The sequence below is a fragment of the Malania oleifera genome, chromosome 10 (assembly GCF_029873635.1).
Source record: "Malania oleifera isolate guangnan ecotype guangnan chromosome 10, ASM2987363v1, whole genome shotgun sequence".
Classification (NCBI taxonomy): Eukaryota; Viridiplantae; Streptophyta; class Magnoliopsida; order Santalales; family Ximeniaceae; genus Malania; species Malania oleifera.
The window spans coordinates 9,250,178-9,274,539 of record NC_080426.1 but is presented as its reverse complement, the minus strand read 5'-3'; the positions used below and the strand labels follow the sequence as shown (position 1 = coordinate 9,274,539).

The 24,362-nt window shown below is 37.5% G+C and overlaps 1 protein-coding gene across 2 annotated transcripts in view; it reads right to left on the bottom strand.

The window, feature by feature from the left end:
- Positions 1–624: 624 nt before the first annotated feature.
- The window catches only part of LOC131166380 (DNA replication complex GINS protein PSF2), a 29,555-nt gene continuing 5,817 nt past the window's right edge, over positions 625–24,362 (bottom strand). The window contains exons 4-8 of one of the 2 annotated variants that reach the window (XM_058124881.1): positions 2,175–2,274; positions 2,065–2,095; positions 1,888–1,980; positions 1,074–1,226; positions 625–916 (exon numbers count right to left, since the gene is read on the bottom strand). In XM_058124881.1, the coding sequence (XP_057980864.1) occupies positions 896–916; positions 1,074–1,226; positions 1,888–1,980; positions 2,065–2,095; positions 2,175–2,274 (398 nt within the window). In that variant the 3' untranslated portion in view covers positions 625–895. Of the gene's footprint in view, positions 1,227–1,887; positions 1,981–2,064; positions 2,096–2,174; positions 2,275–24,362 lie in introns of both variants that reach the window. The other variant, XM_058124880.1, reaches the window with a different exon arrangement.

The window sequence follows — 24,362 nt, the reverse complement described above, 5'->3', positions numbered from 1 at the left end:
ATTTACAAAAAATGTGGATGCATGTACGTTTGTGAGTGCACCATGTAATACGAAGTCGTATTGCTAAAACTAGCAGAGAGCCAGAGATATTACCATTTACACATTCAAAACATCACATGTGGATACTGCCATAATAGCCAAAACTTGAGGAATATCCAAGACCCTATCAGGTACATAGGATACAATTGGCACACTGATTACATAAAAAATGTTGAGAAGATGCCTAGGACCACTTCCTTTTGGAAGATTATCTAAATGATGTGAAAGATTTAGTGCTAATTTAACTACGAAAATGTCAACCTCCCAAATGCCTATTATGTAGCTGTTGAAGCATAGAGTGTTACAGAGAACTGTTCATGCATAAATTGGCTAGTGATTTATCATGATGCAAGTCATTGCACCATTAATGCAAAAAAAATAAATAAATAAATAAATAAATAAATTTACTATAAATTTAGAATGCATGAACATGTGGGAGTGAACTGCGCTAGGCATCAAATAATACAAATCAATGGTCATACTAAACAGCAATATTACTGTGCAACCATTTATTCAAAACAATGGCAGTTACAGCTAACACAATTGTAGATTCCATCAAATATTCAAATGACCACATGCCTGTGCTAACAATCAAATAAACTGCGCATCTTTGTATTAGAATCTTCACAAGTATTTTAAAAGTATTAAAAGCAGAAAAAATTCAACTTTTTTAAAAGTTGAACACAAAAGTCAATAGTTAATTGACAGATACTACAAGCAAACCAAGTGGCGATTTCCACTGCAAATTATTCCTGGGCAAAGGAGAAGTACCTTCGCTGCTAGAAATTTGGAAATACCTCCCACTAAGACGGTAAAGTAGTTAGAATGCCTACTGTAAGTGTGAGAGCTTTGTTGCCTATCGTCCTTTGACATGCCGCTGGAAAACAGAAAAATTAATCAACACAAAATTACTTAAACCTCTAATGTATACAAGCATCCTCTACAATAATAGATAGGCAAACAAACGTGCATCCAAGATGGATAGAATGCACACATAAACACACAAACACAAAAAGTGGGAAGAAAAAACGCACTTTTGGCCCACGATCAGCTACTTGCAACCGTCTATTGTCCATTGCATCTGGGTCTGGTATCATCTCCGGGGTATCATGCTTATAAAATGCCTGCAGTGCTCTCACAACAAATGGGCGCACTATATTCACTTCCATAGCAGAAAGATTTCTAAGCTGCATAATCAAATTTAAGGCTTATTAACTATTATGGGAGATAATAATTGAATGCAGCAGAAAAATAATAAGATATATAACATCTTTGGTTATATTTGGCACACAAAATGTCTATTCCTGCAAACAAAACAATCATAATATAAAGACCTGATTGCTTACAGAAGAAGATGTGTTGTCATTAGAAAGCAAATGACTGTAAAAATTTTTATTAATTCATAACATGGAATAGACAAGTAAGCGCTATTCCCAAATTCCAACATAGAAATGCCTGTTCCTATCGTTGGATAGAGTAACATAAGTTTTGCATGAATAACTTACTAAATTATTGATCCCTATGCAATTTTTATTACATTTTACTTATTCCATTCTATTTGTAGGAAAAAACATTCCAGTATTCCACAAACCAAACCAAACCTCAGCATCTTTCCCAGAGTATCTTCTCAAATGTTGGTGCTATGGCAACATAATTAATTGCAATGTCATTCAAAAAAAGAAGTGCAAGTGTCTTTATACGGTTAGACTCATCTGTTCATATTGATTCTGAAATGAGAAGATTCAAAGCTGGGGGGAAAAGAAAGATTAACCCCCATGATATCCATCAGAGCTATACATGACGCCTAAACAAGACAATAACCCCACAGGAGAAGTTCAGATTGCATACCTTTACTGCGTGCGTACGAGAATTAATGGCTTCCAAACCAACTTCAACTTTATGAAACCTAACATTCCGGATGTCCTCAATAAGAGACCTCACCTATTTGTTATATACACATGTATTAAACCCTCTGCAAAAGCTGAAGTAAAAATAGAAAAAGGGCTGAAAGATTTTTTAACTCACCATATATATGTCAGGAATGTCATCACGAGCACTACAAACAACAAAATTAAAATTGAAATCAACTTTTTATATAAAATAAAAATAATAATCAAACTATGTTCATTACTCACTGGTCGAAAAGAAGCCTTGAAATTTCCACATAATGGAATGGTAATGGCTGAAATGATCCAGGAGAATCCCTCTCCGCTTCCAAAACTTGTGTTAACTTCTCTAGTCCACAGGGCAGGAAACAATAAATAAATTTGAAAACTTGCCATCCTTTTATTTCTCTTTTTCCTTTCCCTCTAATTGTCAGTGATAAGCAAAACAGGGCAATCTTAAAATTACTCACAAAGACAACAATGCAGATCATAGATTAACTAAATAAAGTTTCCAATGAACATAGCATTATAGAAATATCAATATTTAAAATATCTTAGAAAGTTAAGATGATATTAACAAAAATTTTGAGCACCACCCAGTTATAATCATCACCTCAAATCAATTCAACAAACCCTCAAATACCAATTACTTGGGGCAGGCTAAAATTCTTAACAATTATTCTTTATTCTGCTATTTCTAGGGACGCAACTTCAATTTAATCAAGGTTTTGCTCACCTCCTTGATTATTTTCATTTTTCACTTCCCATTGTCCTTGAGATGCCTTCAAACATTTCAGTTCATACATTTTTTAAATCCTCATTTTGCCCAAGTTATTTTCTAAAGTCCCAGCATCAATCCATCCCATTTAGCAAACTAGAAAGTAGAAACACTTATTCGGTTCATCCATCCTGCCCTAAATTTACAGGAAATGGCCTCCTTGATCTACTTTTCATGTATAAAGATCCAGATTTTTCCGAACAAATTATTACAAATACTTCAGAGTTGACTCCCATGGCCTCTCGGTAGAAGAGGGAGAAAGCCCAGTCCTCTATCTCAGTCTCAACAGAAGGTAAGAGGAAGAGCCATTCCCTCTTTCACAGTGCCAGGTTGCTCATCAGTCTGATGGAATTCCGTAGAGAAGAAAGATCATAGCCTAGCCAGAGAAAATATCAGTGGATCATTTTTCAGTCATTCATTGAACAATAAATCACTATAAGTGACGCGGAGAGAAAGCCGCACAACCAGAGTTCCCCTTACTATACAAGGGGGGCGGAGCGCTAAGAAGGCGCCCAGTATGGCTTCGTGTCATAGTATGTATAGTAATAGAGGTGTATGGGACAAAAAATACCGAGGCACGCAAACTCCCATCGTATCCCAAATCAAGAAAAGGGACAGCATAAAAAATAAAAATAAAATAAAATAAAAAATCTTCCACTTCGATAGCAAATCACATTCACATCAGGACAAAATGCTTTATTTGGTCCAGTCCTCTAAAGCAAATCATTAGTATTGATTTCATTAAGGATTGCAGTCTAAGTGACAGCATTTATTTTAGAGAGAACCTTAGGGACCATTTGGTATCATTGTCAAAAATTAATGAAAAATGAAAATAAGAAACAAAAATTAAAAATCAGAACAAAACCAAAAATCAAAAGCAAGCAATTTGTTTGGTTAATATTTATAAAAATAATACAAATTAAAAACTTGATTGCACAAATGCTTTTTTTTTTCCCTTGAATCAAATAACGATTAAAAAAATATGATTTATATATATTAAATAAAAACTAAAAATCAAAAATATTATAACAAAAATAGAAATTATCATAACTATTTTACTTAATTATTATATTTCAAATAAAATTTTAGTGCTGAAGCAATCTTATTGTGCATAAAAATTGAAAAAAATTAAACATTTTTAAATGACTTATTATTTTTCAAAAAAAATTAGATATTTTGTTTAAATTTTAATTTTACATACCATTTTATTTTATTTTAATTAAAAAATATGTATATAATTGATTTAATTGACAAAAGTTAATTCAGCATACTAAAGTATTCTAGCAACATGTATGCTAAAATCTAGTTTTCAAATTTTTCAAAAACAACTAAAAACGAACAACAGAAAAAAAAAAAAATAGACAACGTAAGCAAATGCGTTATCATAATTCTTTTCTTCATTGTACAAAAACAAGAATTAGAAAACATAAATGATACCAAAAAGACCCTCAATTTTCAAAATAAAAAACGCATAAGAAAAAGTAAAAAGCATTAAGAACATAAGTCAAACAAGTATTTATAAAAATTAAAAAAAAAAAAAAAAAAAGACTCATAAGAGAAGTTCCTAAAAGCATCCAAAACTCAACTCCTTTTATCCCTTTCCAAAGAACAACAAAAAAAACCCAACACATTAATAAAAAGGATTCATCATTTGCCTCATTCTCATTCAAATTCCTCACAAAATGAAGAATCCACAACTCCACACCCCCTTGTGTTAAAACAAAAGTAAACATCAAAGTAATATGAAGATTAGACAAAAAGCTCACACTGAAGGAGCATCCCCAAGCCAATGATCTCCCCAGAAGAGAATTTTCTCCCTCATCAATTCTATATCATCACATGATCGTGTAAACTAGCGGAAAATGATTTATGTAGTCGACCCCACCTAGTCGGACTTAAGGTTTCGTTTGTTGTTGTTGTATCAATTCTACATCATACATACTAAAAGAGGAGAGAGAGAGAGAGAAAGAAACAAGATACTTGCCAAACACACTTCTAAGGGCTTGTATGAATAATGTTTCCTTCGACTTTAGCATTCTTTCTAGACTATTGAAGCCCATATATACTACAAATTGTGTTGAACATGTTGGCCCAGGTATGACAGCAATTGTCTGTGTGGCAGACCCAATATGTGTGTCTAAGCCATTGTCAAAATGACAAGCTTAAACTGTTTTGGTATAAAAGATTTGGAGTTTTAGGTAGCAGTCAAAATCAATCACAACTTTTGGCACACAATGATGCTCTAGATCCTACAAGTTGTATCAAAGCCAAAGTCATGAGTTCAATTCCCTCACCAGCAAAAATTTGCTCCAGGAGATTGTTGGCCAACGTGCATCAACAATCAGCCCATGCAGCAGAGACCAAAGATATGGGTCAAATCACAATCAGAACATCATGCCTGGGATGTGCAGACACCCCAATTTGATCCGGGAGTCTTATATTACAAAAACTAATTTTTTTTTTTTTCATACAAAAATACAAACAAAAAAAGAGAGAAATATAGAAAAAGGAAAAACACATTTTACATTGGAAATTTTTTATTAAAAAAAAATAAAAATAAAAAAATGAAAGTGGGCCAGCAATCTTGAGTCTTTAATTTGGACTTGCAAAAATAAAATAAAAATAAAATCAAAACGTGTAAAAATCAAAATTCAAAATTGATTTGCCAATAAAGCTTGATTGAAAAATAAATTTGGTTAATCAACTTGATTTAGCAAATTAGTTTTATTTTTGATTGTTTGATTTGAATTTGATTGATTAATCAAATCACTCCTCAAGCCTATAAATAGAGAAGTATGGAAGCAAGAGGGATGAAAAAGAATACAAGAAGAGAGGAGAAAAAAAAAAAAAAAAAGAAGGAATTTCGTGTTAAGAAAGAGAGGGAGATAAAAAAGTGTTTTTTCCTGAAAATTCAGGATTTGAGGTGCCTCTATTGGATGGTGATTTCTTGTCCGATTGAGCTGATATTTTTATAGGTGGTGCCTAACTCATCCTTCTTCACTTTGGACCGCCCAATTGTCATTTGAAGCTCAGAAACGTTGGTTTTGGGGCTTGGACAGCAGCCTCATTGCAGCAGCAGCTTCAGTATTCGGGTTGCATGTACAGTCAGCTTGAGCTAGACAATCGGGTGGTAATTTCTAATCCTATTGTGCTGAAATATTTACAAGTTGTATATGACTCGCCTTTCTTAATTCTGATTGGCTAGATTGTTATTTGGAGTTTTTAAACTGTGGTTTTGTGCCTTGGATATCAGCCTCATGGCAGGAGCAACTTTAGGATTGGAGGCGTTTGCACAGTCAGCTTGATTTAGACAATCAGATAGTGATTTCTCGTCCAATTGAGCTGCAATTTTTACAGGTTGTGCATAACTAATAATTTTTTAAATTTTAATCGGTTAGATTGTTATTTCGAGCTTTGAAAATTTTATTTTGTGACTCAGACAGCAGTCCCATTGCAGCAGCAGCTTCAAGATTGGAGGCTTGCGCAGTCAGCTTGCTCTGAACGATCGGATGGTGATTTCTCATCCAATTGAACGGAAATTCTTATAGGTTGTTTATGACTCATCCTTCCTAATTCTAATCGGACAGCTTGTTATTTGGAGTTTTGCAACTTCGATTTTTCTGACTCGGACAGCAGTCCTATTGCAGCAACAGCTTCAAATAAGAAAAAGTTTTTAAAAGTCCTATAATTTTTTAGAATAGATTTTAAAAATAAAGGGAAGGCCCCGGAGAGTGACACATGTCATGGTGATACGTATCAAGGTGACGTTGTGCTAACGTCACCCTGCTGCAGTACTTTTAAAAAAATAAAGTCACCTTTGTGAGTAGACACGTGGCACCCAATGGTTTAACCTGGTTCATTTTAAATGATCTGATTGACCCGGTTCACCATTTTATTTATTTACTTATTTTTTTATTTTTTTTATTTTATATCTTACTTTATTTAATGTTTATAATTGGCTTAAATTTTAAAAAAAAACTCACAAAAATAGCAGAAAATTACAAAAAAAATCAGGAAAAATAGAGGAAAATTTGGAAAAATATTTTTGAAGTCAAGAAAATTATTTTTAGTCATTTTGACTTGAAATGAATGAAAAGTAAAATAAAATATAAAATATAAAAAATAAAGAAAAATCTTTAAAATCCCAAAAAATTTTAGAAAAAATATTTGAAAATTTCTAGAAAATTTTTACAAGGATTTAAAAAAATCTGGAAATGTTTACAAAGATGATTTTTTATGATTTTCTTGATTTTAGTGTGGGTGCGTCCCAATAATTTCAAAAAGGGTAAAGAGTTATTTCAAACCTCACCTGTATTAGCTCCGAGGGGGGTTTATCTAACAAGACCCCCTTATTTGGAGGTCTTATTAGATATCCCTAAATCGCACTTTGATTTTCATTTTCCTTTTTAAATTTATGTTATTTTTTTATTTATTTATTTTATTTATTTATTTATTTATTTGTTTATTTTAAAGGAATAAATTAAAGGACCATCAAAATCCAATTTAAGGATAATTCATAATTAATTAGGTATCGTTCATAAAAAGGGTGTATAAGGGGTTCTAGTACCTTCCCCGAACTTCCGCTCCCGATTCTGGTAAAGCAGACTAAGACCAAGTGTTCTAACCGCACCAAGATAAAGAACTGGTTAGTGGTGACTTCATTTCAAAATTCAATATCTATTATCCCTTGCCATTTCAAACCTTTCTCCGGAACATTGCGACAAAATGCATAGGTACAAGGGATTTTGATGGCAATCTTACTATTAAACATAACTTTTAGTGCTATAAGTGCTTGATCATACAAGTAATATCAGAACCAAGTCTTGAATTTTATTCCCATTGCCAACAAGCAATTTTTAGGGGAAAAATTATTGGCTAAAGTGTGATAACAGCCAACCTGCATTGTGAAGACCAATGTGTGGGTCAAGTCATAGGTGAAATGTCATAAATCGTATATTATGGTTTAAAGAATTTGGGTATCACCATCACTATCAACCATAGCCTTTGGTTCAGGAACAAGCATTCAACCCTACAAAAAGGAATCAAGTTCTCAAGGAAATCACCAACACCATTTCCCCCATGAAGCAAATGATTTTAAATACCAAATAGCCTATACTCGAACCTTCTCTCTCTTAGACTGCTACTCACTCATTTTTACTCCTATTTTTCACTAAAATTACATTCCATATATTTTGTTTTAATCTCCTTCAACCTTAACATTTTTTTATGACTATCATAGTATCATTTCAAAAGAAAATTCTTGCTTAAAATTAACTGTTAGCAAGTTTTATCATGGAAAGCCCTAGAAGAGGCAAAACTATACGCTATAAGACCTTATCCAAAATACCCTTTGTAAGTTCATCTTTAGTCAACATGAGGAACAAAACTTGCAATGCTTAATGTAAGCATCTTGTGAATAAAAACATTATTGCATCTTATCCCATTGTTCTAATGCCAAAGATTGCTCCATCTCAAGTGCCTTTGATCACACTATCCCATTTTTTAATCTAAAACAAATCTTTATCTACAAACCCATCATATGCCCTTGTGAGAGTAACAAGGTCTTCCTTTGTTTTCTCCTTACACCTACCAACCAATTTCAAAGTGAAAAATAGCAAACATGGTCATTCTTCCAACCATTAAATCGAAGCTGTTTCTAAGACCCCTTTTTGGTGGAGAATTTCGTACTGAAGGCTGAGATTGCTTTGTCCTTTCATTGTTTATAAAGCAAGCACATGCAAAAAGCTTTTTTATTTCTTGATAAACAAAGAAACTTATTATAGAGAGAGAGAGAGAGAGAGGAAAGGAATAAAATAGGGAGGATAAGATATCCTCCCAAATCGAAAGAAAAAGAGCAAAACAAAAACCTCAAAAAAAACAAATAAGTACAATACATTGGAGCAAAGCAACCCAATCCCGCTGTAAATCTGCCATAGAAAAATGCCAGAAGTCTCTAAAACCCACAACAATGCAAGAAACACCGCTCTATTCTGAAGCAAGTTAAGACAAGTGTACATACTCTTAAAAATAATTTTTTGGAAAACTGAAAATGTAAAATAAAACTATTTTCAACAACTGAACGGACCCAAAATATTCTCCTTGTTTTCAACAACGAAAGGCGGTAACTGCTACAGAACTGCCTCCTTCATTACATCACAGTAACTTTAATATTCAGCTGATAAACACAAACACAACTACAATGTTCTGCCGGAAGGGGTACTTGATTTTATTTGTCACCTGTAGAGAAATTTCACTAATTTCCCAAATATACAGGTAACAAACAGTCTGCCATTCAAATGAAAACTATCCACTTTTAATCCCCAACATAAACCATAAATCCTCAGACAAATCAACAGTCTGACTATTTCATATCTACTTTTTTCTTTTGTATGATTTTGCTTATTACACTTGCTAGTGCAGCATTATAAACTGTACAGTTACTCTTTCTCCTATCACAATATGGCTGACCCTCATCCATGTTCCCGCCTACAAATATGGGATATATCAATTACAGATATATTTTTCTATAAAGACCTTGAATGTCAATGCCAAAAGGCCTTAAGAAACTGTTCTATCAAAATAAAGCCCATAAGAAACTATTAAAGCTGGATACACATTGTTGGCCCACAACCTGGCAGCTTAAGCTTTTAGGTGAAGTGGTAACCTAACATGGTATAAGAGCTATGGTTGCCGAGAGATCCTAGGTTCTAGTCTTGTTGCCAGTGTTTATTCTGTGGTGATCAAAAAATATCTTATTCCCACTAATGGGTCTCATTTTTCCATTGTTTATCTATCCACATGCAATCGGGTGCACATGTAATGGAGTGTCAAAGCTTGATATATATTGTTGGCCCATAACTTAAAAGCTTAAGTGATGTAGGACAAGAAGCAAGGCCTTGAGAAGATCCTTGCTGGAGAATAATTAAGAAGAATTGGGTTAACGGATTGTTGGGTTTAATTAGTAGTTTATTATGTATTTAGTTTAATTAGTATAATATTATGTGTATTTTTGTAATATTTGTGCAAAGCATCGTTTTAAAAGGCTCAATAGAGGCTCACCTCTAGCAAGGCATGCCTAAAACACCTTGAGGCTCAATCTAAAATACCAAATTCCAAAAATCCTAACGCATTACATGCTGAGGCTTACGCATTTTTACAAAAGGCGGTTTTGCACCTTTTTGGTTGAGGCTTATGCATTTTGGGTGTGTGATTCTCAAGTTGGAATTGGTAAAAAATTTTAACTACATGTTTTTATAAAAGGAATTTCATACTATGACTTGATTTCTTAAACTCTTGAACCTCAACCTTTCCAAAAGAACTAAGAGTTGTATGTTGTATCTTAGATCGTGAAAATAGTTTAAACTTTGTTATAGTATAGCTATCTTTTGTCACGATTTATGTCATGTATTCAAGTTAGCAATTTTTAAATGGCAAACAAGTAGTTTGCAAAGTACATAAAACTTTTCTTCTTTGCATTATATTTATGGTTTTCTGAATTTTCCTTATTTTCAAAAAATATATATAATTTATCTTAAAAACAAATTCTCAAAAGGCTTATGCTTAACCTCTTAAGGATTAAAACGCCTCGCCTTATGCCTTCGCCTTTTAAAACATTGGTGTAAAATATGGGTTTGTTTATAATTCACGTAGTTTTAGGGGTATGTGTGTAATTTTATGTGTTTAGGCTTTCTTATAAATAGTGTGTGAAAGCCATGTTATAAGTTAATTGTTGATGAATTTGAATTGAATTGAATGTGAGTTCCCCCCTAGTATCTCCTCTAACCTCTCTCCTCTGTTCCCCTTCCTTCTTCTCTTCTAATTTCTCCGTGGCCGCAGAACCTTGATGCTGCCCCTGCATCATTTGGTATCAAAGCCCAACCACAATCTCATTCCATTTTAGTCCCCCATTCTTCCCTCACTCTTCTTCTCTTTTCTTCATCTTCCTCCTCCAGTCTTCTTCTTCCCTCCTATTCCTCCCCCATGTCCATTCTGCCTTCTCCATTCCTTCTCTTTCTCTGTTTTCTCTGCTGTCCAGCAGCCCCATCCTTCTATTTTCTGCTCTATCCTTAACCCACTGCTCTGCCGGCAGCAGTTATATCCTCCTCTCTTTCCCTCTCCCTTCTTCTTTCTTCTCCTTCTTCTTCTTGTCTCCCCCTTTCTCTGACACTCGGCATTCTGAAATTCTCTTATGCTGTGTTTGGGAGCATAGATTTTGGACCTTGGATTTGGATTTCGGTGGTTTTGGACAAATTTCAATACAATTTTGTATTACATCTTATCCAAATCCAATACAAATCCAAATCCAAAGGCTATCCAAACATAGGGTTAATCTTTTCATCTTCCATTCTCTCCACTAATCACTCCCCCTTTCTATATGAAATTTCAAAAAAAACAAAAAACAAAACAAACAAAAGTTTTAAAAAAAAAAAAGATGAATAGTAGTTCTTCAGTTTCTGAACTTTTCAGCAAAATCCAGTCATGCCCCATTTTTCGAAACCGTAATTTCCCTTCACAAAAGTGCCCACATCACCAAAAACGGAACCCCCTGAAACCTTCCCCTCCAATTTTTATCGTGGTCCGACCACCAGACACCCCATGCGCTGGCCAAAACATATCTAGTCGTCAGCACTTCGAAAATCTTAATCTTCTGTGCTTTTTTTATCACACCACCAACGCCACTATACTCCCAATCCCTTGATCTCCCTTCACCCCAAAACTCATCACCGGAAAGTCACCACAAGTTGCTCACACTCCCCACATGCCAGAGACCTGCAAGTGGGACTCTGCCTGAGTCTTCTGGTTCCACTTTCGCAAGAATTTGCTCCAGCCACGATTTGGGTTTTCTCCATGATATTTTGATCTGCGAGGAGATATTTTGCTTGTAGACACAACATATTGCAAGCAAGGATGATATTTTGGCACAAAATTCCAAAACCATCAAATTGTCACTGCCAGCATTAAAAATCAGGCTTTGTTGCTGTAATTGTGAGTTTTCTTTGTGAATTTGTTTCATTTCAGCGGAACAATCAATATCAAAGGTGAATTGAAGATAGTATTTAAGAAATTGGGAGTAAGGCTAGTGCGAAATTGTGTTAAATGGCTTTTGGTGATATATAGTTGCAATACATATGAATAAATCCAGCAATATGGTGACAGCTGACTGGAAAATGAATGGCTTTTGTCATACTCTGAGCATAATAGCAAGTCATTCCATACCTTTCTTAAGTGTGACAAAAAAGTATGCAAAATCATTTTTGAAGGAAGATGTCCTATGAATGTGATTTCTGGAAATGGAGCCATTCGTATGCAACTTTATCCAGAACCCCATCCAAAGCCTTATGAAATATCTTGGATTGATAACACCACCTTACATGCTTATGAAAGATATTTGGTTCCTATCCAAATGGGTGAATATTCAACTTGTCGCGACGTCTCGGGAGCAGAGCCCCGGGGGGCGATGGAAACAAAATGGTTGAGATTTTTGGAAAATTTTGAATTTGGAGTCGCCACTAACCTATTTTTCCTTAGTGCAGTTAGAACACCTAATCACTACTCAAAAAGTAGTCTCGGTCTGCGTATACCAAGATTGGGATCGGGAGTTCGGTTATGTGAGGGGAAGGTATTTGCACCCCTACACATCCATTCTACGAATATCCCCAAATTGAATTTACTAACCTTTTAATTTACTCCTAAATTAAACGAATAAATAAATAAATAAAAATACAAAATTAATAATATAAAAAAAAAAAACTAGGTGTGACTTAGGAATGTCTAATAAGTAGGAATATCTAATAAGATTTCCAAAAGAGAGAATCTTGTTAGAAAAACCTCCCTCAAAACTAGTATAGGTGAAGTGTAAAATACCTCATTGCCCTTTTTATAATCATAAGGACACGCCCATTAAAAATCAAGAAAATATTCTTACAAAAAATATTCCAAGATTTTTTCAAAATTTTATAGTTTTCTAAGTATTTTTGACATTTTTTCAAAATTTGTGGGATTTTCAAAGAACTTTTCCTTATTTTTCCAAGTCAAAATGACCCGAAATATTTTTCCTAACTTCAAAAATATTTTTCCCAAATTTTTCTGATTTTTTGTGATTTTTATACTATTTTTCTCAATTTTAAAATTAAATAAATAATATAATAAAGAAAATTAATAAATCGGTTTGACCGTTCTGAACCGGGTCAACCGGTTCAAAGGGGAAAGGAGTCTGGTCAACCAACCGGACCACGTGTCAGCTCCAAGTGGAGACACGTGGCCACTTATATATAAGTACATATCTTTTTATATATATATTTTTTATTTTTCATAAGGGTGGAGTGATGTCATGTTGACGTCACCCTACCACGTGTCACTCACCAAGTGGTTGGGTCTTACAAACGAGGATCGAAGACGTGGCAAGATCTGGGCCGTCCGAAGAAAACACAGATCGGATGGCTCTGAATGGACCACGTCATGCACTAAGCATGCAGATGATATCAAGCCACGTGTCACCCATCAGTGGTGACACGTGTCCTCTAAACCCTAAATATAGACCCGTTTTCTTTCCTTTTTGCCATTTTTGTTTCTCTCCTTCTCTCTCTTCTCCCAAGCCCTCTCCTCTCTCTCTTTCTCTCTTTCTCTCTCTACCCTTCTGTGATGAATCGAAACCCTAGTTCTGGGTTTTCTTATTCAATCCTCCCATCGCACCCTCTCTCTGTTTCCTCTATTGATGATAGTTTCCGACCTTTTTCTTCTTTCTCCCTCTCTCTGTTTCCATTCTAAACTATGCAAAGAATTGAAACCCTAGTATGAGGGTTTTGTGTTCGGTTTCATACGCTCCCCTCCCCTATTCGTCTATTGGTGCTCGTTTGGGGCTAGAAGGGATTCCAAACCCTTTACAAATAAGTGATCTCTCTTTTCTTCCAAATTTGGGTTTTAATGGTGTTTTTATGTGTGGGTGAATGTTCAAATCTGTGTTTTGTGTATGGTTTGTGTTCATATTCATGATGCGTGTGTTCAGATTGCGACAAATGCTAGTTTCTGTGTTCAGATTTGAGTGGGTTGTGCTCAGATTGTGATGTGTGTTTGGTGTGTGTTCAGATTTGTGGTGTGTGTGCTTGATGCTGTGATTTGGATGAGTTGAAGGGGTTTCAGGGCGAGTTGACTCGCCCGAAACCCGGTGAGTTAGGTTTGGGGCTCGTTCAGTGTGTGGGATTTGATGTGTTTCACAAAATGGGTCAGCCCTGTCTTATTTTAAGATTGTGGGCTTGGGCCTTGATGTGAAATAGTTGGCAGCCCTGTTTTATTTTAAAAAATCGTGGATTTGAGCCTTGATGTGTTTTAAAAAGTGGGTCAGCCCTATTTTATTTTAAATCAATGGGTCGTGGTTTTATTTAAAAAGATTGGGTCGGCCCTGTTTTATTTAAAACAGTGGGCCGTGGTTTTGTTAAAAAAAGGATTGGGTCAGCCCTGGTTTATTTAAAACAATGGGTTTTGGTTTTGTGAAAAAAAAAAAAGGATTGGGCCGGCCCTAGGCTGTGGGTTGTTTGAAATGGATTGGGCCGATCCATGATTTATTTTAAAACGATGGACTTTGGTTTTGTAGAAAAAAAAAACAAAAGATTGGGCCGACCTATGTTTTATTTTAAAATGACGGGGCTTTGGTTTGTTTGGATTGAGCCGGTCCTGTTTTATTTGAAAGCAAGGGGCTTTGGTTTGTTTATTGCTTGGGCTATTTGGGCTGCGGTGGTTCACTTTTCTGGGCTTGTTTCAATGGGGGTTTATTTATTGCTTGGACTATTTAGGCTGCAGTGGTTCACTGTTCTGGGCTTGTTTCAGTGGGGGTTTGTTTATTGCTTGGGCTATTGGGCTGCGGTGGTTCACTGTTCTGGGCTTGTTTCAGTGTGGGTTCGGGTCTAGTCTCAGGGTGGATTCGGGTCTGGTTTGGTTTCAGGATTCGAGTCTGGTCTGGTTTCAAGATTCGGGTCTTGTTTGGGTTGTGGATTTAGGGTTCAGGCTTCAGTGTGGGTTCAGGTCTTCCTGTCTCATTGCAGGTTCAGGTCTTCTGGGAGGGGAACCTGTAAGCATACACAAAGGGTGTCATGTGTCATAGAATAGGGTGAGGAAGGACAAGCCAAATTACCTAAGGTCTTCTACTCCTCTGGTCTTCTTTTTCCTTTGTCTGTGTCTGTCTGGGTAGCCTTCGAGGCTGCAGGAAGTGCTAGGGCAGTACGCCTTTGAATGCCAGGGGGCACTAGTATGAGCCATAGGAATAGGGTGAAGACTTCTCCCTTCGGGGGTGTCTAGGGTTTTGCCCCTTTTGCACTGCTTTTCTTTCAGAACTCTCTCTTTTTCTCTCTCACTATTGCTCTTCATCCTTCTCTCGTGTGTTGAACTCTCTGAGTATTCAATTCTCTCTTTTGTCTGTGCAAGACCCCTTAATTTATAGGGCTAGGTCTCAGTCAATTTAGGCAGTGTCTAGCCCTACCATTTTTCATTGTTTCCTTTCGGGTAAAACCCTAATTGTGCTTTCCTTCCTATAACAAATTGATCCCCCCATCCTTGTGATCTAGTTGATTCTCCTTCCAATGGAGAGTCTGGCTGAATATATGGGGGGATACACCCCAATTTTCAAAATCCCTCAATTAATTATATGATTTCCTTTCAAATTTGGTTTCATGCACAGGATTGATCCACTTTCCTTTTTTGTGCAAGCATCTTCGGAGGGGCCGTGGGATATTCTTGCGCAGAGGGGAGCTGCTCAACCCTTAGGGTTTTAATTTTTGTTGTATTTTACCTTTGTACCCCTCCCCCCCTCCCCCCCCCCCCGGGGTGTACCCCATATGTACTGAATTTGTACCTATACCCCAGCGTATCCTGTATGTATCCAATTTGTACCCTATATGTATCACTTGCTGACATAATAAAAAAAAATTGAATTTTTTTTCTTATGCATGGCCTTGTGGGACCCACAACTATCAAAAAGGGGTTATCTTAGATATCAAAAAAGGACTTCATACAAAAAACTTCAACAGGATGGAACTCAAAAAAAAAAAAACTTAATCTTAAACCGGGCTCAATAATAACAGGGACTCAATTTTACAGGAACTTGATTTTAACCACATAAGGACTTAATTAAAGGGACTCAATGGATAAGGACTTGTCTTAAAAAAAAAAAAAATTAAGGACTCAACAACCGAAATCACTAACTGTGACTCAATTTTAAGCACATGAGGACTTAAAAGGATTCAATTAATAAGGACTTGACTTTTTTTAAAATGAGGACTCAATTATCAGGGACTTAATTTCGTGGATTCAGCAACTTAATTTTAAAGGACTCATTAGATACTTCAAAGAGAGCCTTCAAATTTTCAGAATACAAAACTAACCCCTCATGTAAATCATCACACGGAGAGGAATGTTGGGAATAAACAACAAATTCCCGAAACCTGTGAGAAACAAAATAGAGAAAAATAACACCAAAGAAAAATCAATCACACGCACAAGACAATATTTACATGGTTTGGCAATTTTGCCTACGTCCACAGAGTTGCAGGGATTTCAATATTATCAAGAAGAAAACACAGAGAGTGCGGAGATACAATGCTCTCCCTCTCGCTCTCTCGCAGGTACAACCACACGAACCCTAATCACCCGAAAGCAATCCTTTTTATATGTTGCGCCTAGGGTTCCGTTCCGAATGGGCTCCAAAATTTTCCCAAGGACAACGACCCCTTACAGCCCAAGCCTTTGCTCCATGGACTAAGCCTTAGGATAGAAATCTCTAATTAAATAGGGGTCGGGTCAGCATCCAAATTAAAACACAACTAGGCTCCACAAAAGCCCAACAAATCTCCCACTGGTAGACTAGTTCAATCACCAGTATCAACCGCAATCCTCCTAAACAAACAATCCCTCATCCTTGCAACTCAACCTCCTCTCCTCAAGCTAGAAGACCAACTGAAGCTGCACACAACTTCAGTTTCTCAATAGTAACACCCTTAGTCAACATGTCTGCTGGGTTCTTAGATCCACATATCTTTTCAAGTATTACCAGCTTATCTTCAACAAGGTAACGGATAAAGTCGTATTTTGTTTGTATGTGTTTCGACTTTGAATGAAAAGCCGAATTTTTGGCAAGAAAGATTGCACTCTGACTGTCACTGTTTAGAATACCCATCTTTTGCTTCTTACCCAATTCTTCTAAGAAACCATGTAGCCAAATCATCTCCTTTTCAGCTTCAGTTGCTGCAACATACTCAGCTTCTGTAGTAGACAAAGTAACAATCTTTTGCAAATTTGAAGCCCAAGATATAGCTGTACCACCCAGAGTAAATACAAATCCAGTAGTACTCTTTCTACTATCATTATCACCGGCAAAATCAGCGTCTACATAACCCTGCAGTTTCAAACTTGCACCAGTGAAGCAAACACATGTATCTGATGAACCCCTCAGATATCTCAGAATCCACTTTACTGCCTCCCAATGCTGCTTTCCTGGCCTGCTCATGAATCTACTCACAACTCCCACTGCATGTGCAATGTCTGGCCTTGTACACACCATAGCATACATCAAGCTGCCAATAGCTGAAGCATAGGGCACCTTGCTCATATGGTCCCTTTCTTCTTCTGTCTTCGGTAACTGTTCCTTGCTTAGTTTGAAATGACTACCCAAGGGTGTGCTCACTGGTTTAGATTCATTCATGTTGAATCTGCTGAGAATTTTCTTCACATACTCTGACTGTGAAAGCTTCAATGTACCATTAACCTTGTCTCTAATAATTCTCATTCCAAGGATTTGTTTTGCAACTCCAAATCCTTCTTTGCAAACTGTTCTGACAATTGCTTCTTCAGATTATTAATCTCCTCAATGCTAGACCGTGCAATAAGCATATCATCTACATATAGCAGTAAAATGATATAAGAATTGTCAAAGAACTTAACATAACAACAGTGATCAGCTTCACATCTCTTGAACTCAATTTTACGCATAAAACTATCAAACTTCTTATACCACTGTCTTAGAGCTTGTTTTAGACCATACAAGCTCTTTCTCAGTTTGCAGACTAAATTCTCTTGTCCCTGGACAATGAACCCTTATGGCTGAATCATGTAGATGTCTTCCTCCAAGTCACCATGAAGGAATGCCGTTTTCACATCTAACTGCTCAAGATGTAGATTTTCTGTAGCCACCATTCCCAATACCAGTCTAATTGTTGACATCTTCACAACTGGAGAAAATATTTCTGTAAAGTCAATGCCTTCCTTTTGCTGAAATCTTTTGACAACTAATCTGGCTTTGTAGCGCTTGCTACCATCATGTTCGTTCTTTATTCTGTATACCCACTTGTTGTGCAGAGCCTTCTTCCCTACTGGCAATTCAGTTAGTTCCCATGTCTGATTCCCCAACAAGGAGTCCATCTCATCTTTCATGGCTAACTCCCACTTGCTTGAACTTTTGTCCTGCAAGGCTTCATCATAACACTCTGGCTCACCACCATCAGTTAGAAGAAGATAATTTAAAGCAGGTGAATAACGCTGTGGAGGTCTAGTGGCCCTGGAAGATCTACGGACCGCAGCTACATGTGTAATTTGAATTTCCTGCGATTCTACACTCTCCCTATCATCTTCACCCCTTTCCTGGATAGTATTTTCAGTCAACTCATCTAAGTTAATAAACTCAGAATTTTTCTGGTCTATCGCTGTGACATCTGACACTACGGTTGACCTGTCCTTGTACATAACCTGTTCGTTAAATATCACATTTCTACTTCTGATGATTTTGTTCATCCCAAAACCTATAGCCAAATTTCTCATCACCATAGCCAATGAAATAGCATATTTTGGACTTCGCATCAAGTTTACTACGAGCATCAGAATCAACATAAACATAAGAAACACAACCAAAAACTTTTAAGTAAGAAAAATTTACCTCTTTATCGCTCCAAACCTCTTCAGGAAGTCTAAACTCCATGGGAACTGAAGGTCCTCGATTTATCAGATAAGCTGCAGTACTGACAGCATCAGCCCAGAAAGTTTTTGGTAGTCTAGCATGTAGCCTCATACTCCTAGCACGCTCGTTGAGAGTTCTGTTCATGCGCTCAGCCACACCATTCTGCTGTGGTGTCCCAGGAATGGTCTTTTCCATTTTGATTCCATGTGTAGCACAATACTCTCTGAACCCTCCATCTATGTACTCTCCTCCGTTGTCCAACCTCAAACACTTTACTTTCAAACCTGTCTCTGTCTCAACCATAGCCTTCCACTTCTTAAAAGTTTCAAATACATCATATTTATTTCTCAGAAAATAAACCCATACCTTTCTGGTTGAGTCATCAATGAAAGTAACGTAGTACCTTGAACCCCCAAGAGATGCAACAGGAGAAGGACCCCATAAATCTGTGTGCACTAACTCCAATTTTTCAGCCTTCGGTGTTCTGCCACTTTTCAAGAAACTCACCCTTTTCTGCTTTCCTAAGATGCAGCTTTCACACAAGTCAAAATCAACGGACTTCAATTCCGGTAGTTTCCCTTTTGACAGCAGCATCTTCATCCCCTTCTCACTCATGTGACCAAGTCTGCGGTGCCATAAGCTTGTATCGGTACTTGCTTCAGCAACTGCAATTGTATCTCTTGGACTTGAGGTCATGTATAGAGTACCAGATTTCTTTCCACGAGCCAATACTCTAGCTCCCTTTGTAACCTTCCAAGTGCCACCAGCAAATAGCATCGCATGCCCTTCATCATCAAGCTGTCCGACAGAAATCAAATTCCTTCTCAAGTCAGGAATATGTCGTACCTTTTCTAGTAACCAAACAGACCCATTTGGCAATGACATCCGGACGTTTCCCATACCCACAACATCCAAAGCTGTACCATCAGCCAAATACACCTTACCAAAATCTCCCGCTACATAGTTCTGTATAATTTCATGGTGTGAAGTGGTATGAAAGGAAGCTCCTGAGTCCAAAACCCAATCATCAAGTGGACAGTCTACTGCAAGAAGTAGTGCATCCTGTACCTCTTCTGTTACAGCATTAGCAGAATCATCCTCACTCTTCTTTTTAAGACTTTTGCATTGTCTCCTAAAGTGACCCGTTTTCCCGCAGTTCCAGCATTGTCCCTTTTGGCCAGGTCTGGATTTACTTCTGTTTCGATTATAATTTCTGGATTTTGATCTACCCCGATCTGAATTTCGGTCATTACCTCTGCCTCTGGTATCAAGGTTTAGGGCAGAGCCGGATCCCGAGGTTTCGCCTGCATCTCTTCTGCGAATCTCCTCAGCCAAAATTAAATCCCGTATATCATTATACTTCAGTTTTTCCTTTCCAGTAGAGTTGCTTACTGCCATCCTCATTGCCTCCCAACTGTTTGGCAACGAAGCCAAAACGATCAGTGCACGAATCTCATCATCAAAATCAATTTCTACCGACGATAATTGATTTGTGATAGTATTGAACTCATTCAGATGTTGTACTACAGATGCGTTTTCTGCCATCTTTAAATTAAATAATTTCTTCATCAGATGTACCTTGTTATTTGCTGATGGTTTTTCATACATACTAGACAAAGCCTTCATCAGATCTGCTGTAGTTTTCTCCTTCACGACGTTGTGTGCAACAGACCTGGACAGAGTTAATCTTATAACTCCCAGTACCTGTCTGTCAAGGAGAGTCCATTCCTCGTCCTTCATAGTAGCAGGTTTTTCTCCTAGAAGCAGTAGATGTAACTTCTTCCCATAGAGATAATCCTCGATCTGCATCCTCCAAAATCCAAAGTCTGTGCCATCAAACTTTTCTATTCCAGACGCCTTTCCTGCTTCCTCTGCCATTGCTCCCACTCGAATCTAACCCTAGGCTCTGATACCAGTTGTTGGGAATAAACAACAAATTCCCAAAACCTGTGAGAAACAAAATAGAGAAAAATAGCGTCAAAGAAAAATCAATCACACGCACAAGACAATATTTACGTGGTTCGGCAATTTTGCCTACGTCCACGGAGTTGCAAGGATTTCAATATTATCAGGAAGAAAACACAGAGAGTGCGGCGATACAATGCTCTCCCTCTCGCTCTCTCGCAGGTACAACCACACGAACCCTAATCACCTGAAAGCAATCCATTTTATATGTTGCGCCTAGGGTTCCGTTCCGAATGGGCTCCAAAATTTTCTACGGCCCAAGCCGCAGCGCTCATGGACTAAGCCTTAGGATAGAAATCTCTAATTAAATAGGGGTCGGGTCGGCATCCAAATTAAAACACAACTAGGCTCCACAAAAGCCCAACAAGGAAAAGATAGGCCCGGTTAAAATTGGAGTGTCTACACAACTAATGTTTGGTGTGATATTATATCTATGAAGATTGGCGATGTACTCCTCCTTGGTTGGATGATTTGGGTGTGACTTGAGGACATAAGAACACATTTGTCCTCCACTATAATGAAAAGAAAATCATTTTGAAGCCTGCTCTACCAACCAATTAGGACTAATAATCTGAGATTCTAGATCATTTCAAAGTTACTAAACTTGAAGACACCACAAGCAAGGCAATGAATGTGTTTGAAAACTGTCAATAGAAGGCCATAAATTATGCCTGGTTAATAGCTATTAATCTAGGTTGTATATACTTTCATAAAGAGGAGAGGAGATTTAGCGTCCCATATATAGCTTCCTAAAATCACTCTGTGTAATTAGCATGTACAGATTTAACTTTCCTTGCCTATATAATGAAAGACCTTCTCAAAAGAGAATGCAATTCGAACCATTCTGTTATGGTATCAGAGCTATTCTCTAAGAAATCTCAATCCTAGTTTTCTCAATCATACCCTCAATACTTATGGAGAAGTCAGATAAAGTTTGTGTCAGATTCACCGGCAAAAATTATGCTGCTTGGGAGTTTCAATTGGAGACCTCTATCAAGGGTAAAGAGCTGTGGGAACATATAGATGGCAGCAGCAAATAGGGATCTACTGCAGAAAGGTCTGTGGCCGACCAGGCAGCTTGGGATGCCAAAGATAATCAAATAATATCCCGGATTCTTGGTTCTATGGAGCCACATCTGATTCTTTCTTTGCGTCCTCATAGGTCTACAAAGGCTATGGGGAATTATCTCAAGCAAGTCTATAACCAAGACAACAATGCTTGGCGCTTCCAGCTTGAGTTGGCCATTGCTAACTATACTCAAGAGAATCTATCAGTTCAAGACTACTACTCTGGTTTTCTGATTCTGTGGAATGATTATTCTGACCTTGTTACAGCCACGGTCTCTGCAGAAGGATTGGAGGCAGGACTGGCGACAATAAAACACGTACACAAAATCAGCCAAAGAGACCAATTTCTAATGAAATTGAGGCCCGACTTTGAATCTATTCATGCCTTTCTAGTAAATAGAGATCCTGTTCCAACTTTGGAGGCCTGTTTTGAAGAATTCTTGCGTGAGGAACAACGCCTCAATACTCAAAATATTATGGACCAGTCTTGTGTTGCTTCTAATACTGTGTCAGTTGCCTATGCTGCGCATGGCAAGGGGGAGGATCATGACATGAGCACCACACAGTGCTATAGTTGCAAGAAATATGGCCATATTGCCCCTAACTGTCCTCAGAAATTTAGTAATTACTGCAAGCATCCAGGGCACATTATTAAGGACTGTACTATTCACCCTTCATGCTCCACCAAGGTCTATCATGTTGTTGTTACTGGTGACTTACAGCCAGCTATGCCTGCTGCTACTGCTGCAACTTCTGCTGTTGCTTTACAGCCACCAGTACCTTTTCTAACTTGAGAAACAGTGCAAGAAATGATTGCGAGCGCATTTTCAGCATTGAGTCTTCAAGGTACTGGTTCTTCATCTCCCTCTTGGATCTTAGACTCGGGTGCTTCTAATCATATGACTAATTCTCCCCATGGTTTAAGTAATATCAGAGAATATTGTGGCTCTTCACATATTCAAACAGCCAATGGTAGTACTCTACCCATTGTGGCACTTGGTAATGTACCTTATTCCTTTAAGGATGTTCTTGAATCACCTAATCTCTCTGTGAATTTACTTTCTGTTGGCCAGATTGTGGACTAAAACTTTTATGCTTACTCATGGTGGTTGAGTTGTGCAGGATCAGATGTTAGGGCAGTTGATAGCGAAGGGGCCTAGGCATGGACGTCTCTTTTCTCTACAACTACCTGTTCCACAAAGCTTACCTTCTTTCTCTGCACTGTCTTTACTTTGCAATAAGTCTAGAGTGTCAAATGAAGTCTGGCATAAGCGCCTTGGTCATCCTAATTCTAGGGTTCTATATTATTTGTTGAAATATGGTCTATTGAATAATAAAGAGCATTCTTCTTCCACTATGTTTCCTGCTTGTGCAACTTGTAAACTTGGCAAAAGTAAGACTTCACGCTTTCCTTCTGAAGGAAATAGAGCCACCCACTGTTTTGAGATCATTCATAGTGATGTCTAGGGTATTAGTCCTATTATTTCTCATGCCCAATACAAATATTTTATGACATTGATAGATGACTACAGTAGATATACATGGGTGTATTTCTTGCGGCACAAATCAGAATTTCATATGTTCAAACTGTTATTAGCTCTTGTTGCCACTCAATTTTCAGCTGCTGTTAAAATTCTTCGGTCCGACTCGGGTGGGGAATATGTGTCTCATGAGTTCCAATCTTTCTTGCAATCTAAAGGTATTATCTCCAAATGTTCTTGTCCATATACTCCACAACAAAATGGAGTCGCTGAACGAAAGAATCGTCATCTTTTAGATGTTGTCCGGACCATGCTCATTGAGTCTTCAGTTCCTCCTACGTTTTGAGTAGAAGCACTTACCAGAGCAACCTTTCTTATAAATAGACTTCCTTCCCAAGTTTTGGATTTCAAGTCTCCATATTTCAAGCTTTATCATCGCAATCCTACCTATATATATCTTCACGTTTTTGGGTGTCTAAGCTTTATGCATCTTCCCCAACCGGACAGAAACAAGCTTTCTGCCCAATCCATCTGTTGTGGATATAGTGTCACACAAAAGGGTTAATTATGCTATAATCCAAACTCTAATTGGGTTCGTGTTTCAAGTAATGTGCTCTTTTTTGAAAATCAATGGTTCTTTCCTATGTCTTCCTCACCGGAATCTTTCGTTGCTTTCTTGCCTTCTTTTGATGTCACTTTTAGTGCTCCTAGTATTCATGTTGAAAGGTTCCAGCCAGGCATGGTATACCAACGAAGACCTCCAGTGCTGCCCCCTTCTGCTCCTATCTTGCCATCTGCTCCTTTGCGCCACTCCTCTAGAGTATTTGTTCCTCCTGACCGTTATGGATTCCCGTCACGTATGGTAGGTACTACTACTTCTGCACCGTCTGCCACTCTATCACCTATTGCTATTCCTACTGGTTACTCACAGGCAGTCAAAGATAATGCTGGCAGCAGGCCATGCAGGAGGAACTATGTGCTCTTGAGGCTAATAAGACTTGGGAAGTGGTGGATTGTCCTGCAGGTGTGAATCCACTTGGATATAAGTGGGTCTATTCTATTAAGGTTAAGTCTGATGGTAGTTAGGAACAGTTTTAAAAGGCTCGCCTCAAGGCAAGGCATGCTTAAAACGCCTTGAGGCTCAATCTAAAATACCAAATTCCAAAAAGGCTAACGCGTTACATGCTGAGGCTTACACATTTTGCGCC